At 40.4% G+C, this 14602-nt stretch overlaps 1 protein-coding gene across 7 annotated transcripts in view; it reads right to left on the minus strand.

Moving 5' to 3' along the window:
* Positions 1–219: 219 nt before the first annotated feature.
* ptprk (protein tyrosine phosphatase receptor type K) overlaps positions 220–14602 on the minus strand; it is a 603086-nt gene continuing 588703 nt past the window's right edge. For all 7 annotated transcript variants that reach the window (XM_072556025.1, XM_072556024.1, XM_072556023.1 and 4 more), the window contains 3 exons: positions 12334–12497; positions 7138–7273; positions 220–1433 (listed from right to left, as the gene is read on the minus strand). In XM_072556025.1, the coding sequence (XP_072412126.1) occupies positions 1380–1433; positions 7138–7273; positions 12334–12497 (354 nt within the window). In that variant the 3' untranslated portion in view covers positions 220–1379. The remainder of the gene's footprint in view (positions 1434–7137; positions 7274–12333; positions 12498–14602) is intronic.

Here is a 14602-nt window from a genome sequence, read left to right on the forward strand (position 1 = left end):
TGGGAAAAACAGCAAAGTGTAAAAGGCATAACCTTTGATTATAATGGACAGAAGCATTAGAATTTAGTCACTCTGATGCTTTTATGCATTTCTCATCACTTGATTACAGAGAGAAGGAAACTTCCAGCCTGGTCTATTAATAAAGAAGGGAGTTATGTTATGGGACATGCTGCAACATATAAAGATAACTAAAAAACGTTCATAAGTATTCATCAACACTTCAGATCACATGATGTCTTTATTCAATCACTTGTTTTGCTTGACCCAAAGTCATTTTGATTTATTTTAAACATTTAAATGGCACAGAAAGAACATCACAATAACTAATTTACTATACCATTCTTCCGAAACGGAAAGACTATTCTTTTGTTGATTGCCCTGCCAGATTACCCTTAGACAAACTCAGAACACATTGTAACCTTAAAATAGACATCTCTGAAATTACATCATTGCTAGTACTGCTTCAGCTATCAGCAGTAGTAAGTTATCATTTAAACTAGATACAAGAAATCACAAAGCTTTATTTAGACTAGTTTACTAACATTTGTTGAAGGAAACTTTAGAATGTCCCATGTAGCATTAAAAAAACTGTATTTGGTCCCAATTTATATACTTCCCAAATATATCAATGTTCTCTTATTCAATGGGTGCAATTAACTAATTTGCGTACGTAAACATTACTAATCCTTACTTTTAAAAAGAATCGGTGACCTACATTGACCATTACATACAAAAGTAAACTACTTAAAAACATCTGAATGTAAAAGCTCTGGCCAAAAAACAATTCTGAAAAAAAAAATGATTGTTCAGCTGTCAACAGAATTACAAGCAAACAATAAATACAATGTGCATTCTTCATATAGACATATTTACACTCGTCTTTGGCTTATAATAAAAGTTACACTTCAAATCATCTGGTGTGATCCAGCAAGTTACACTTTAAACGTTAATAAGCCAGTCCAAATATCTGCACATTTACTGTGGTAGAATGTAATAGCAGTTTTACATTGCTGCACGCATTTCTACCTTTCAAAAAACTCAATTTAAAACCGATTGTAGCGTCAATGTGTACAAATCTGTGCGTGCAACCCAAGAGATTGGTAGTATTTTTAAAAAATACAAAACGCTTGTTGACTAACACTGAAAAATTTTTAACATCTTACTGAACAATGAAATCTGTACCAGATCACATTGTTATGATGGCACTGAATGCTTTCTGGTTAATAGTTTGGATACATGTTGTGTTAAAACAGAAGCAGAATATTTAAGAGAGTGAAAACCAATCCCCTCATTTTAATATATACTCATCATGCACAGGTTCAGTGACAATTTACTTTTTTTAAAAAATGCACAATATTTCAAAGATGTAACTGTAGTCACTATGACGATTCAAGATATTCCAAAGCAACATCATAACAGAATCGATATTGTTCCTGGAAGAGGTTGGAGGGAAGAGAAAAAAGGCATACAGTCAGATTTCTCAATTTTTAAAACTTAAACATAATAAATAAAATCAGTAGAAAGTACACTTGTTTAGGTTACATTTGTGTTTAAAATTTTCTAACCAGCAACACCTTACTGCTAAGAGCTTGATAATCTTCAATCGCATTTGCTGGTCTGAACTGTTTGTTTATTTCACACATAATGAATAAAGCAGACAGCATTGCCAACACTTACGAGAGCTATATGCGGTGATGTTCTAAATTGCAAAAACATTTAATTCCAGCAGAATTATAAACATGCAATTTTATAACTATGAGCTGAAAAGTACATATTTAACAATTTGCTGAACATATCCTCTAAGAAATCATGTTGATTAAAATATTGTAATTCATTTTTTAATCAAACTATGTCTATACAATACACTTCAGCTGCAGCAATGTTAAGGCAATATATGATCACACAATAATCTTTAATTGTTGAGTCAGTCACTCAGAAACCACTTCAAAGTGCTCATTAATCTTGGGCCCATTTTTATTTACCTCACCTCCCATCCAAAAATAAAAGAACCTTTTTCAGTCACTACAATAGTGCAATTGGATTGAACTTCAATGCTTCACTTCATAACTGGTTATTGAAAGCAGTTTTCAACCAATCAGGGCCAGATTTTACAGACATGGGTCCCTTCTCCAAAATGGGGAAGGTGCTAAGTGACAGCAAAATCGGTCAGATTTAAGTTGAAAATAGTAAATCAAGAAATAATGCAAAAAAGAAAAGCTAACATAGTTATGTTCCTGATTGAGTGAACAGTAAAGAAGGGAGAAAAAGGCAAGAAAGTGGACAGATAAAAGGGGAGTTTTAAAAGGGGAGTTTCAAAAACTAATGATCATTTATTACAATATTCTGGTGACAGGACTCTTTTTAATTCCAACCAAATCAATAAGAGAGGCAAAATCAAAATACTGCAGATACTGGAAATCTGGAATAAACAAAGAAAATGCTAGAGAAACTCAATAAATCTGCCAGTATCTGATGGAAAAAGAAAATGTATCAGCATTTCCAGTCTAATAATGAGTCCTCCAAACTGAAGAGCAAGTTGAAAAATTTATGGAGTTTATTCTGTCAAAGATGGGAGGGAGCAAGTGAAACAGAAGGCATAGTCAGGAGAAGGTCAAAGATAACAGTCATCACAGAAGGCAAAGGAAGTGGAAGTGGTTGTACAGAAGCATGAAAAGTTCAGAGAAGGTGCTAATAATTGGTTATAATTACAGAATATAGGTCATATCTACTGAATGTGAAAAAGTATCAGTGGGGGAGAGGGTGTGCATGCATGTTGTAAGGCAGGAGAAACAAAGTGAAATGCAGAATTTATCGACTAAATTTGCTGAATTCAGTATTGAGTTCAAAACACTGCAAAGCGCCTAAACAGAAAATTAGGTGTTTTTGTTTCCTAAATTGGGCTGGGCCTCACTGGAACTCAGCAGCCGCCCTATGGTGGAAACAGGAGCATGACAGCAAGATGGCGTACTGAATTGGTGATTGGAAGGTTGGAGTCAGACGTGCAGCAGAGGTGTTCCACAAACCAGTCACTGAATCCGTATTTGGTCATCACAATGGAGAGATCTCCACATTTTGAGCAGTTAACTCAGCAAACTAGATTGAGGGGTGTACATGCAAATCACTGCTTTCACCAGTTTCAGACCTTGGACATGTGAAGGGAAAAGGTGAAAATGCTACACGCTGTAGGAAGATACCGTGGAAGAGGAATGCGCTGTACAGGGTGATAGAGAAGTGGACCATTGTGACACGGGTGTAACCGTTCCTTTAGAATGCTCATGGAGAAGGGATGATGTATTTAGACAAAAACAGAGGAGGGCAGAAGTATGGGAGAGCGGTGTCTACCACAGCAGGTGGGAATCCTCAGGTGAGAAAAATGCAAGATATGTTGTAAAACGTAACATCATCAGAACTGATGTGTTGAGGAGAGTAAGAGAGAAACTGAGAGAATAGGATGGAGTCCTTACAGGAAGCAAGGTGCGAGGAAATGTGGTTGAGATGGCTGTGGGAGTCAGTGAGCTTGTAATGGTTGTGAGAAGACAGCCTATCTGGGGAAATGGAGACAGAGATGTCAGGGACAGGAAGAATGAGATGAATCGGTGAAATCGAGAGAAAGGTAGAAATTGGGAGCAAAATTGACTTTATTTCCGGTTCTGGTTGAGGACTGAGGAAACAGAGGGTCAACGGACTTTGGTGTGCATGTCCATATAGATCATTGAAGGCAGCAAGACAAGCAGATAAGTTGGTTAAAGCAGCAAAAGAGCAAGGTGGTTATGGTGGAACTGTACTTAACATTAATTAAGCCTGTTTGCAGATTCGTTCACCAAACTATAGGAGGGACGTGACTGTACGAGAGAAGGTGCAGAGGAGATTCACCGGTTTGTCATCTGGGCTGGAGTGAATCCACTATGAAAAGATGAGATAGGCTGGGGCTGTTTTCCTTGAAACAGAGAAGGCTGAGGGTGGAATGGACAGGGTGGCTAGGAAGAAACTTTACCCCTTAGTAGAGGGACAGGAAAATTGACGTTTTGGACAAAAGCCTTTCATCAGGAATAGCAGAAGAGATGACCTGGAGGTTGCAGTGAGAGAGATACTCACTGAGATCCATGTAGAGGGAGGAGGAGAACTTCTTCAAGGGAGGCATCTTTGGAAGAGGATTCACAGTAGGGTTAAAATCAGCTAGGCCAAAGTGGGTACTGCCTTTCCTGATGAAGGACTTTTGCCCGAAATTTTCCTGCTCCTCAGATGCTGCTTGACCTGCTGTGCTTTTCCAGCAGTACTCTAATCTTAACTCTAATCTCCAGCATCTGCAGTACCCACTTTTTCCTTAGCAGAGGGGTCAATACGAGGGGGTAGCATTTTAGAGGAAGGAACAGGATGTTTAGAGGTGATTTGAGGAAATTCTTTTTCACCTGGAGAGTGTTGAGAATCTTGAGCTCCTTGTTGAAACGGGAGATAGAAACAAGTATCCTCGAGATATTTCAGGTCTATTTAGATGAGCACTTGAAATGCCAGAGCTAAGAAGGGTCAACGGCTGTAAAAATGGGATTCCAATTAATGGATATTTGCTGACTGACCGGAGACGATGGCTGACGGCCTCTTCCTGTGCTATGAAATTTCAGATTTGGTGACACTTCTCTGCATTTAATTTAATCTGCCAATATTGGTCCATTTCACCAGTCTATGTGCCCTCGAATTTAACCACTAGCCTCACAAAACTTCCAAGTTTGGCACCAGCAGGTTTTGTAATAGCTCCCTAGGCACCCAAATATCGGACATTAACCTAGATGATGAAAACTGGTGATCCTGACACAGATGCCCAGGGAACCCTGGTGCATTCCTTGCTTCAGTCTGAGAAACCGCTGTTGACCAAGTACAAGCTGTCTCCAGTCACCCAGTCAAATTCACCTCTATACTGCTATTGTACTTTTTATTTTCTCCACATGGCATTATTTCCTTTTTGTATTACAGATGAAAACAATCAATTGTGAATGTTTCCTGTAAAACATACACAGCCAGAGATAAAAAGAAAAATCTATCCATAAAATCAACTTAAAATGAAAGTGAAAAGTGCCATCAAATTATATGTCAGGCCATGGGCAAAACACAGCTTTCAATTAGGTCATACTTTAAAAAATATTTAGAAACAAAACATGTTTTTTAAACATTATTGCACACTGGCTTAAAAATAGTATAACAAGTAGTAAGTAACACTGAACTCTTGTTGTAATTATCAAAGTATAAAGGTAACCAAAATTCTAACATAGCTGAACTAACGTCTAACATTTTGTTTTAGTTGATGCGAAGCTTTCTGGAAAGGATGTGGTTGGGGAGAACCTCTGGGGCTAATTGCACACATTTGTGCTATCTGATTGTCTCCACATACACTACAGCAGCAGAAATACCACAATGGTTTTAATTCCATAGCAACTCGGCAATGGGCTGTTCTCATTTTACTGAGCTCACAGGAGGTTGTAATGCACAATGTAAAACCAAACTGAAGAGCAGTTAATCTATGAACTGAACAGAATGTGCTAGCTGTCAGGTCATGGACAAGTGTTACATGTGTTCGTAACACAGCATTGTGACTCTTCCACAATTACTAAATAAACTGCAGTATACTTCAATAAGCATTTTCAATAGCATAATGAGAAACATATTTACATCTCTCTGCATCTCTTTTTAAACTGCAGATTGGTGACTTATCACTTATCCTGAACCCTCATTTGCTGCTCTATTCAAGCTGCAAACCAGATGTGAAATATTGCGGTTCCTTCCATTAAATACTGACCATGGTTCACAGCTGCATATGATGAAGTGTCTGCAAAACCATTCATCGTCAAATTTTTATTTGACATGAATTCTGGGAAACACTTAAAATCAGAGACCACAGAATTGATTATTTTAGAGTCGTAGAGACCCTGCAAACCTTAGAAATGGTGGACAAAGTTCCTGCCCCCATTCCCAGTGTCTTTCACTTTTTACTGATGAAGGAGAAATTCCTGATCTGGCCATCTCCTTTAAGAAGATTGGCATTTCCCAACTCTCAGTAATTTTCATGGAGTCAGGCCAATTTCACAAGAATCCTGGAGTTGTGAACTATATTCTAGTTCGGTGGAATCTTTTGAAAGTCAACTTCAAAAGGTGTTACTCATACTCTCAAGCCAACTCACAATCTCTTCCCCTCTCCCCCCATCATCGTTGCGAAGGGTCCTCAAAATCTCCATGACAATGCACGGCTGTTGCCATTCTCAATGGCCCCTTATACATTCTACATGAACTCATCGCACTTTCATACAGATTCACCCTAGAGTCTTTTTTGCCTTGATTGATGCCTTATTTTGTCACTGGCTCAATGTTTATTTATGCAAGATAAAGAGGTTCCAAATGCCTCTAGTTTCCATTACCAGTACTTTAAGGTTTAATTGATTAACTTTTATCAGATTGTTGCACGTGGTTTTTTTTTCCCCAAGAAAGTTAGGAATGTCCCTTCTTTTAGGTGCTTTAACATATTTCACTGTTGTGCTGGAGTCCACTTGTTCAATACAGAGTGCACATTAGATGAATGGTACAATGATTTGGCATGGATGGGGCATGGGAAGTGTGTGCTTCTGTTTGGGAAGGTTGGTAATTAAGTGTCAAAATATTTAACAAAACAACTGGGACAATGCACCAGAGAATTGACCTTTGAAACAGCACTTCCTTGCCACCCTTTAACAGCATTTAATTGCCACTCTGCTTTAAACAACACTTGTGATTTATGACAATGTGCAAAATGGCAAGATACTAAAATGACCAAAATGGCATGAAATTTAAAAATAAAATCACCAATTATTCCACTTTGCTGTCTACCTTAGCTTGCAATTACAATGCAAAGGTCAGGTTCCTTAAATAGGTATTTAAGTTGCCTAAGTGCAAACATAGGATCTTTTGACACACTGACAAAGCATTCTTCAGGCTGAACTGAGGGAAATTAAGACCGCATACCTATATTCAACTTCAACAGCATTAAAATTTGCACTTTATTGTGACTACAAATGGATGAAAGCTTAACATCTGCCTTGCATGTTTAGTTCACCTATTTTGTTAACAGAGAGGAGAATATAAAGGAAACTTTATCTTATTCAAACAATTTCTCACCAGGGTTTCCACCATATTTGGTTTGTTGTTCCGAAGTGTCTTTACTCCGTGGAAAACATCAACCACATTTTGTCTTTTGATCATTTCACATATGATATTAATCGCACAGAACATCCCACTCCGACCTCCTCCATTTCTGAAATCAGTTGAAAGTCAAATTTTTAAAAAATCAAATTATCATTTTTACTTTTGTCTTGTTTCATGAATACATCATTTTTGATTTCCCAGAAAATGTGTTCTTTAAATATTTAAAGTGTTTCTAAAGAATGAAACCTCTTAGTGAAACAAAACAAATATATATCAAATTTGAATAATATTTAATGGATGAATGTTTAATTATTTTAACAATTTACTTTGAGCTGAATCTTAGATTTGTTTTGGTGAAGTCTGAATTATGGAAAGTTTTTGGAGGGTTAACAGATTGTTTTCCTCTATCTTGCCAAATTCTTATAATTAACTACCTATCACTTCCAACTTCCACCCCAACTTAGCATCCACCTCTCCCAGAAACAACTCCCATTCTCCCAGTTCTTCAGCATCAAGTACATCGCCTAGTTGCCTGCTCCAATTGTGTAGGGTACTGCATGCCAAGATATTGTGGCATACTCTGCCTAATGCCACCCCCAGACCAGTCCAAGCAGCAGAACTGCATCATCGGCAGCTCCATTCCCTGTTCTATGTGGCCCTGGTCGAGGTCTGGGCAGCATTGTATCTGCCCCTGGCATCAGTCAAGATGTTGTGCAATGGTGTTATGAGTCCTGGTCATTGTGGGTCCTGGTCATACAGTTCACAGCCACTTGCAGAGCCCTCAGGTTCCGATTCATCATCTTGCTCCCCAGTAGCCAGCCTTGTAAACTGCTTGGACCCTCAAAATCACCATGTACATGACAATGCTCTAGGATATAGGAATCATGGCAGCTGGAAGAATAGTGGGCACACATATCCGAGAAGTGGTTATAGTGATCACATATCACCAGAACATTAATGGAGTGGAAGCCCTTCCGGTTGATGCATTCTGCAACTTTGTAATACCGCCCTCTCAGTGCCATCTATGTGCAGTCAATGGCACTCTGCAACTGGTAAACCCAGCTATGCTCCTGAATACCAGTGCCTGGGCTGCAGCACTGACCTTGCCAATGAGGAACAAAATGAACCTGTGTGACCTTGTACAGATGGCACACGTCACTGTCCTGATGTATTTTTGGGATGCACGAGTGAGAGATCCTACACAAGTCACCGGTCGCGCCCTGGAAGGAGCCAGCTGCATGGAGGTTCTGCTCAGGATACAGTTCACAGCCACTTGCAGAGCCCTCAGGTTCCGATTCATCATTTGGCACAGTTTCATCACTGTGTCCCCGGGTACATGCAGCCAACATCAGCACAGTGTCTCATTCATCCCCAAGATAAGGGGTTGGGGTCTGAAAACTCTGGGTCCCCTGAGCACCCCACACATCCTGAAGGGCCCTGTGGCCATGACCTCTCTGAGCTGGGTGCTTGTCACACTCGGTGCTGGCCTCCTGCTTCTCCAACTCAGACAGACAGCCAGAGGCTAACACAACAGCAGCAGGGCCCACTACCCTCTGTGGAATTGACTTAAAATGAGAACAGAAGGAAGAAAAAGAATTTCTTAAACTTCAGAACAATTATCGATAGCATGTCCGACAGATGAGGCCCAACGACCTTACTCTACACAGTGAGGTACGCTGCACCCTGTAATGAGGGAAATGACCCCATCATCCACCCACATTCGGGCTCATCCTGTGCACCAGTGTGGTGTAGGTACTATGCTGGGTGAGTCATTGAGGAGGGAGTGTTTACAGCACTCCAATCCTACCTAACCCAGACCAATATCAAACACTCAATTTCGCAATGCATTGATTACAGACTACTATTCATTTAACTAATAGAAGAAACATCAATGTCATGTGGCTGTCACACATGGAATCTTTGGAAGTTGGACTGGTTCTCCTTCTGCCAGCCCCGGATGCTTTGTACAATCAGTTCTATTCACTTCCTCATTATCGTGATGCCCAAATTTAATAAGAAACCACCAACAGTGCGATACAAATCACCTTTGAATAGCATCTGATCCCTAAACACCCGCACTCTGCAGGCATAGGAAACTGAGCAATAAACTTTGTGCAAATTACATGGAACTGCACTTTCCAAATGGCTGCTTCATGTATTGATTGCTATCAAGTCATGGCATCCAGAAAATTGGTCCTGCACTTTTGCCCATCATGTTAACACTTACTCTGCCACACTGGGCAATGTTCCAGCCATTTTGCAGCAGCACCCTGTGTCTACACACTGGAAATACAGCTCATGGTGAACACTTAACCCCCAGATCCCACCTTGCATTGCAGGTAACACCCCCTACCACATTCCCCCAAAGCATCCAAAGTTTTTTACCTCATCAACCTGACAGCCCATTTTCACATGTCCCATTGAAATTTACCTAAAACTGTCCTCCACAAAACCTGCCATTCCACCTCGACGATACACCCACTGCTCCTTCACACTGTCCCTGTTAAGGGCACAGTGGTCAGAGTCAAGAACCACACCCCTCTCCCAAAGCGAACCATGCCCTCCAATAATGTTCTGCGTATCTTCCCAACTTGCTCCCCCACCACACCCACATCCCATCTTAGTCAAGCCCTTTCCTACACTTCTTCTAATGCCTCTACTTCCTCACCCCAACATTGATTCCCCTCTTGCCCTGTCTCGCATCGATCGTTACAGATCTCCCCAATCCCGGAATCCTCCCAAAAGATCAACCGGATTGACACCCAGGACTGTATTTGCCACAAATGTCTGATTGACTTTAATGAACAACCCCTAGATATATCTGAGCAGACCCATAACTGCAGTCTTGACAGCTCACTGATTGACAAGATGCAACTGACCACTGAACAGCCCTTGAAATGCATTGGGACAGATCCCCTGACAGTGACAAAGTCCCTGGTCTGTGTGTGCACTGTGCCTGTAACTTATAGTGCCAGAACCCCCTTCCCTCAACTTAGACTGGCGATTAGCCCCGAGCAGTGTTTCCGACATGGTTGGATATACATATGTGTGTTTGCCACGCAGGCAGCTGGCACGCGCTGTAGATGTGAGATTGATGTACTGTTCACCCAAGATTCTCCCCACCACCACATGCACAGAGTCTCCCAGCCTGATCCCTTACAGATATGCAACCTACCTGTGTTCCTGCTCGAAGGAGCACCTCAAAATGGCAGTATGAAAGTCTTTGGCTCTGGCTGAAGTGCCAACATGTTAACAGGACTGGCATGGCATGGGTGGTACAATCATCTGGGTAGCTGATAATTACTCATGGGCTAAGAGAGCAAATGCACAGCCGTGAGATGCAGCCTGACCAAATCCCTGTCAAAGTCTCCCCTGCTGTAGCTTTCTCAAAGCTAGTTGCTGTGGTGCCCCACAATGCAAGTCTACACTTCCAAAGCTGTCTGCCTGTGGGTCAGTGAGGTGCTTTGATGGCCATGACAGGTTGGCAGACACCAGGTGCTGATGTTCCTGGACAAAAGATCCATGTGGCTGGTATCTGGGCATCATGCCCTAAATATTTTCCTGCCCAGTGTCCGAGATGTGGGTTGTTGAAGGCAAGTGGTGAGTCGAATTTCACCACGCCGTTTGTGAAAAGCATAAAAAATACCAGTTGCTCCTGATGTCGAGCCAGGTCTCACTGGATTTCTCATCTGATTCTGTCACAAATCTGGCCACATTGCTCAGACCCCTGCAAGATTCTGTCCACAGTTACAATGAAATTTTACATCTGAAGACTTATTTTTCTTTTTCACTACACTAGTGATTATAACTCCTAATCCAACTTTGCTAAAGCTATTTTCAATAAGTAGAAGATAAAAGGGGAGAGTACAGGTGTTCCAATAATTACATGTACATACCTGCTGCTAGATGATGTAAAAATGGCCATTTTATAAGGGAACAATGGTTTGGGAGTTGATCATTTTTGTCATGTCACAATGAGAGCAACTTGTCCATCAAAACTGCTTCAGGCTTTCAGTCCCAAGTTCACAATGCTGAGGCAGAGCCATAACAGAGGAGGAGAGAGAAGGAAGCAATTCCTGCACTCTGTGTCACACCACCTCATGCACTAACATCCTGCCTCATGTATCTACTGAGCTGGGGATCTGTTCAGTCACTGCACTGACTCACGAAGCTAAGTAGATAGACATTATCCTCAAACCGAGGGACTGCTGCCAACAACAAGGATCAGCATCTAGTAAGGCATGACAGTCCCTGGTGCGTTGGAGGCTGAGGGGTGACCTTATGGAGACTTATAAATTCATGAAGGATATGGATAAAGTGAATCGCCAAATTCTTCCCAGGACAGAGGAGTCCAAAACCAGAGGGCATAGGTTTAAGGTGGGGGGGGGGGGGGGGGGGGGGGGGGGGGGGGGGAGGATTTAAAAGGTACCCAAGGGGCAACCTTTTCCACATACAGGGTGTTGTATGTGGAGCTGCCAGAGGAAATGGTGGGAACTGGTACAATTACAACATTTTAAATGCATCTGGATGGGTATGTGAATAGGAAGGATTTCGAGGAATATGGGCCAAATGCTGGCAAATGGGACTAGATTAATTTAGGATCTGGTCGACATAAATGAGTTGGACCAAAGGGTCTGATTCCATGCTGTACAACTTTATGACTCTACTAGAACTGTGAGAACACTTATGTAGCGATTTGAGTGGGTAAACATTTTGATTGATAATTATTGACAGAACTAGCTGAATTGAACCTTGCTATCAGTAGAAATAGCATAATACCTTTGCTTTAGTAATAAGGCTTGAGTTGTCTGCTATCTTTTGTTATGCACAAATCCCATATATGAATAAACATTTAAACAAAGAAACCCAAATATCATCTGGTCTAAAGAGGGAATAAAGCGTTAAAATCATTCTTTCAATAAATGTCCCTTTAACAGAAGAGACACTGATAAGGTGCTTTTGTGCCTGTACACTGCTGACAACTTATCTCAGGCCCCCACACTTAATCTAGAAGGAAAGTAAGGTATCATGACATTCAAATTGAGTTAAAGACACCTTATAAATACAAACAGAAAGAATTAGTGTGAACAAGTGCACTGTCAATAGCAGCTATATATACTGTAAACATAATGGACCCACATCCATGGGTATCTTAATTACATTACTCACAGACAGTGAATAATAGTGCGTCCTTCTCCTTCATCACATTCTTCTTGCCACTTATCAACTTGAAGAATTAACTTCAGAAATGATCGCTTTGAGGCAGGTACTTCCCTGTGAGCAGCCCATCCTAAGTACTGGAATTGTTGCACCATGAGATAACCTTCTTGTGGCTGAAGGATTAAACAAAGAATAGACATTGACATACTGACTTCAATATAAAAAACTAATAACCGGCTGTTATCAACAAGGCTAGTTTTGCTTGTGAGAGTAACAAACTACATTCCTGTACATATCATTCCAATAAATCATTCTTTTGTTGCAGTTTTTGTTAGTGGAATAATGTCTCACACAAGTTTCTTTTAAAAAGTTGAATAATGAAATTGATAGCAAGGCCTGCATTTATTATCCAACTCCAAGTATTTTGAAATGGTCTTGGGACCAATCTCTTGATTGATCTGCAGTCCGTGTGCTGATTGCACATTGTCTTTGTGGTTTGGTGTAATTGAGTGGCTTACTTGGCCATGTCTAAAGGTGGTTAAAATCAACCGCCTTGCGTGGGCTGGAATTCACAACCGGCTATTTGGGCTTATCACTTTATTTTAAGAGTGTTGGTGAATCAAAAAAAAAGATAATATGGTAGTTTCAAGTACACCATTACCCTTTACTCCAGATTTTTATTCCAGAATGAACTTGAATTTAAATTTCCCAACTATCATTTAGGCTTTGAACTTATGCCTCTGGATCATTATGACAAGCCTCTGAACATAAACAATACCTTTCATAGTATGCACAGATGGATAGACCCTAACCTCATCTGCTCGTCATCCTAAAGTAGATTTACTGCCACAATCACCTTTAGGGATCTACTTGGCCTGTTGTAGAAAAGGAAAGCCCCTTTCTGGTTGAACTAGAAAAGACTCTTGAATTGAACTCGTAGTTGTCTATTGAATGTGAGCATATAGTGACAATTTATAGTTACGTTAGACATTATTACAGAGTTTAGGTGGCGGTCCTGGTTATTAGATCTCACTCCTTTGAGATCCTAACCTGAATGTTCCACAAGTCCATATTACATTATCATAGTGGGTTGTGCTTGCAGCACTCCACAGTATTAACTCTTTCAGACCCATACCCAAAACCCCATCCACATATCAGACACTTCATTATAATCTGCCGAGGGAGAACAAAACAGAGTTAGAAATATAATCCTTATTAAATTCCCAACTTAACATAAAAAAGAGTCTTTGACTGCCTAAATTTTCTTCTGGAATTTGCATATGTGAGGTAACATATTTTCATACAACTGTTTTAATAATGCTGAGCAGATAACAATTTTAATTGGTTTGCTACATCCTGGAAAATGCACAATGAACAAACCAGAAGGGTATTTGAAAATTGATTTGGATGAAATTAAATGTATGGGTTTACTGTAGGTTAACTCCACAGTACAACTAATACATACTATACAGAGGATAAGCATGATAAAAAAACAGTGACACATAGAAGAGGAAATTCAGGGGTGGGTGGGGGGGGGGGTGGGGAGGTGAAATTGCAGAGTTGTAGTTCCCATGTTCCTGCTGAAAACACAGTATTGGCAGTTGAGATTATGGTTCTGGAAGATTCTGTCTGAGAAAGCTGAGTGAGTTACTGCTGTGTATTTCACAGATAAATAGCAGTGCACAGTGCATCATTAGTGGAGGGAGCAAATGTTTATGGTGACAAATGGGATGTAGGAGGCACATGTCTGGTTCAACTTTTGAATGTTGTTAGAGCTGCACAAATCCAAGTAAGTGAGGTGTATTCCATCACACTCCTAACTTGCATCTTGTAGACGGTGGATAGACCCTGGGGAAGCAGGAGGTCAAGTACTTAGCACATTGTTCCGAGTCTTTGACCTGTTGTTAAAGTCACAGTATGTTGGTAGCCCATTGCATGTGCATATGTGCTACTTTACTCCATTTACAAGTTCCTTCATGTGTGATTATGTTATCTGTTTTCAAAGTAGAACACCAACATAATCAGTGATCGATAAATAGACTGTACTAAAGAACAGTCATATTGAACTCAAAACATTTACTGTTTCTTTCTCCACAAATATTACCGGACATGCTGAGTTTCTCCAGCATTTTCTATTATCCATAAAAGGTCTACTAAAGGCTACCAGCAAAATAAGTTTTTTTTCTCTCCATTAAACATGTACTTGAATAAGTTACTCTTCCTGACACATTTAAATGCAATCCATTTTTAGCCCCTGCTTTCTCCCCTCTTAATCATC

Source organism: Chiloscyllium punctatum, chromosome 3, assembly GCF_047496795.1.
Source record: "Chiloscyllium punctatum isolate Juve2018m chromosome 3, sChiPun1.3, whole genome shotgun sequence".
Taxonomy (NCBI): Eukaryota; Metazoa; Chordata; class Chondrichthyes; order Orectolobiformes; family Hemiscylliidae; genus Chiloscyllium; species Chiloscyllium punctatum.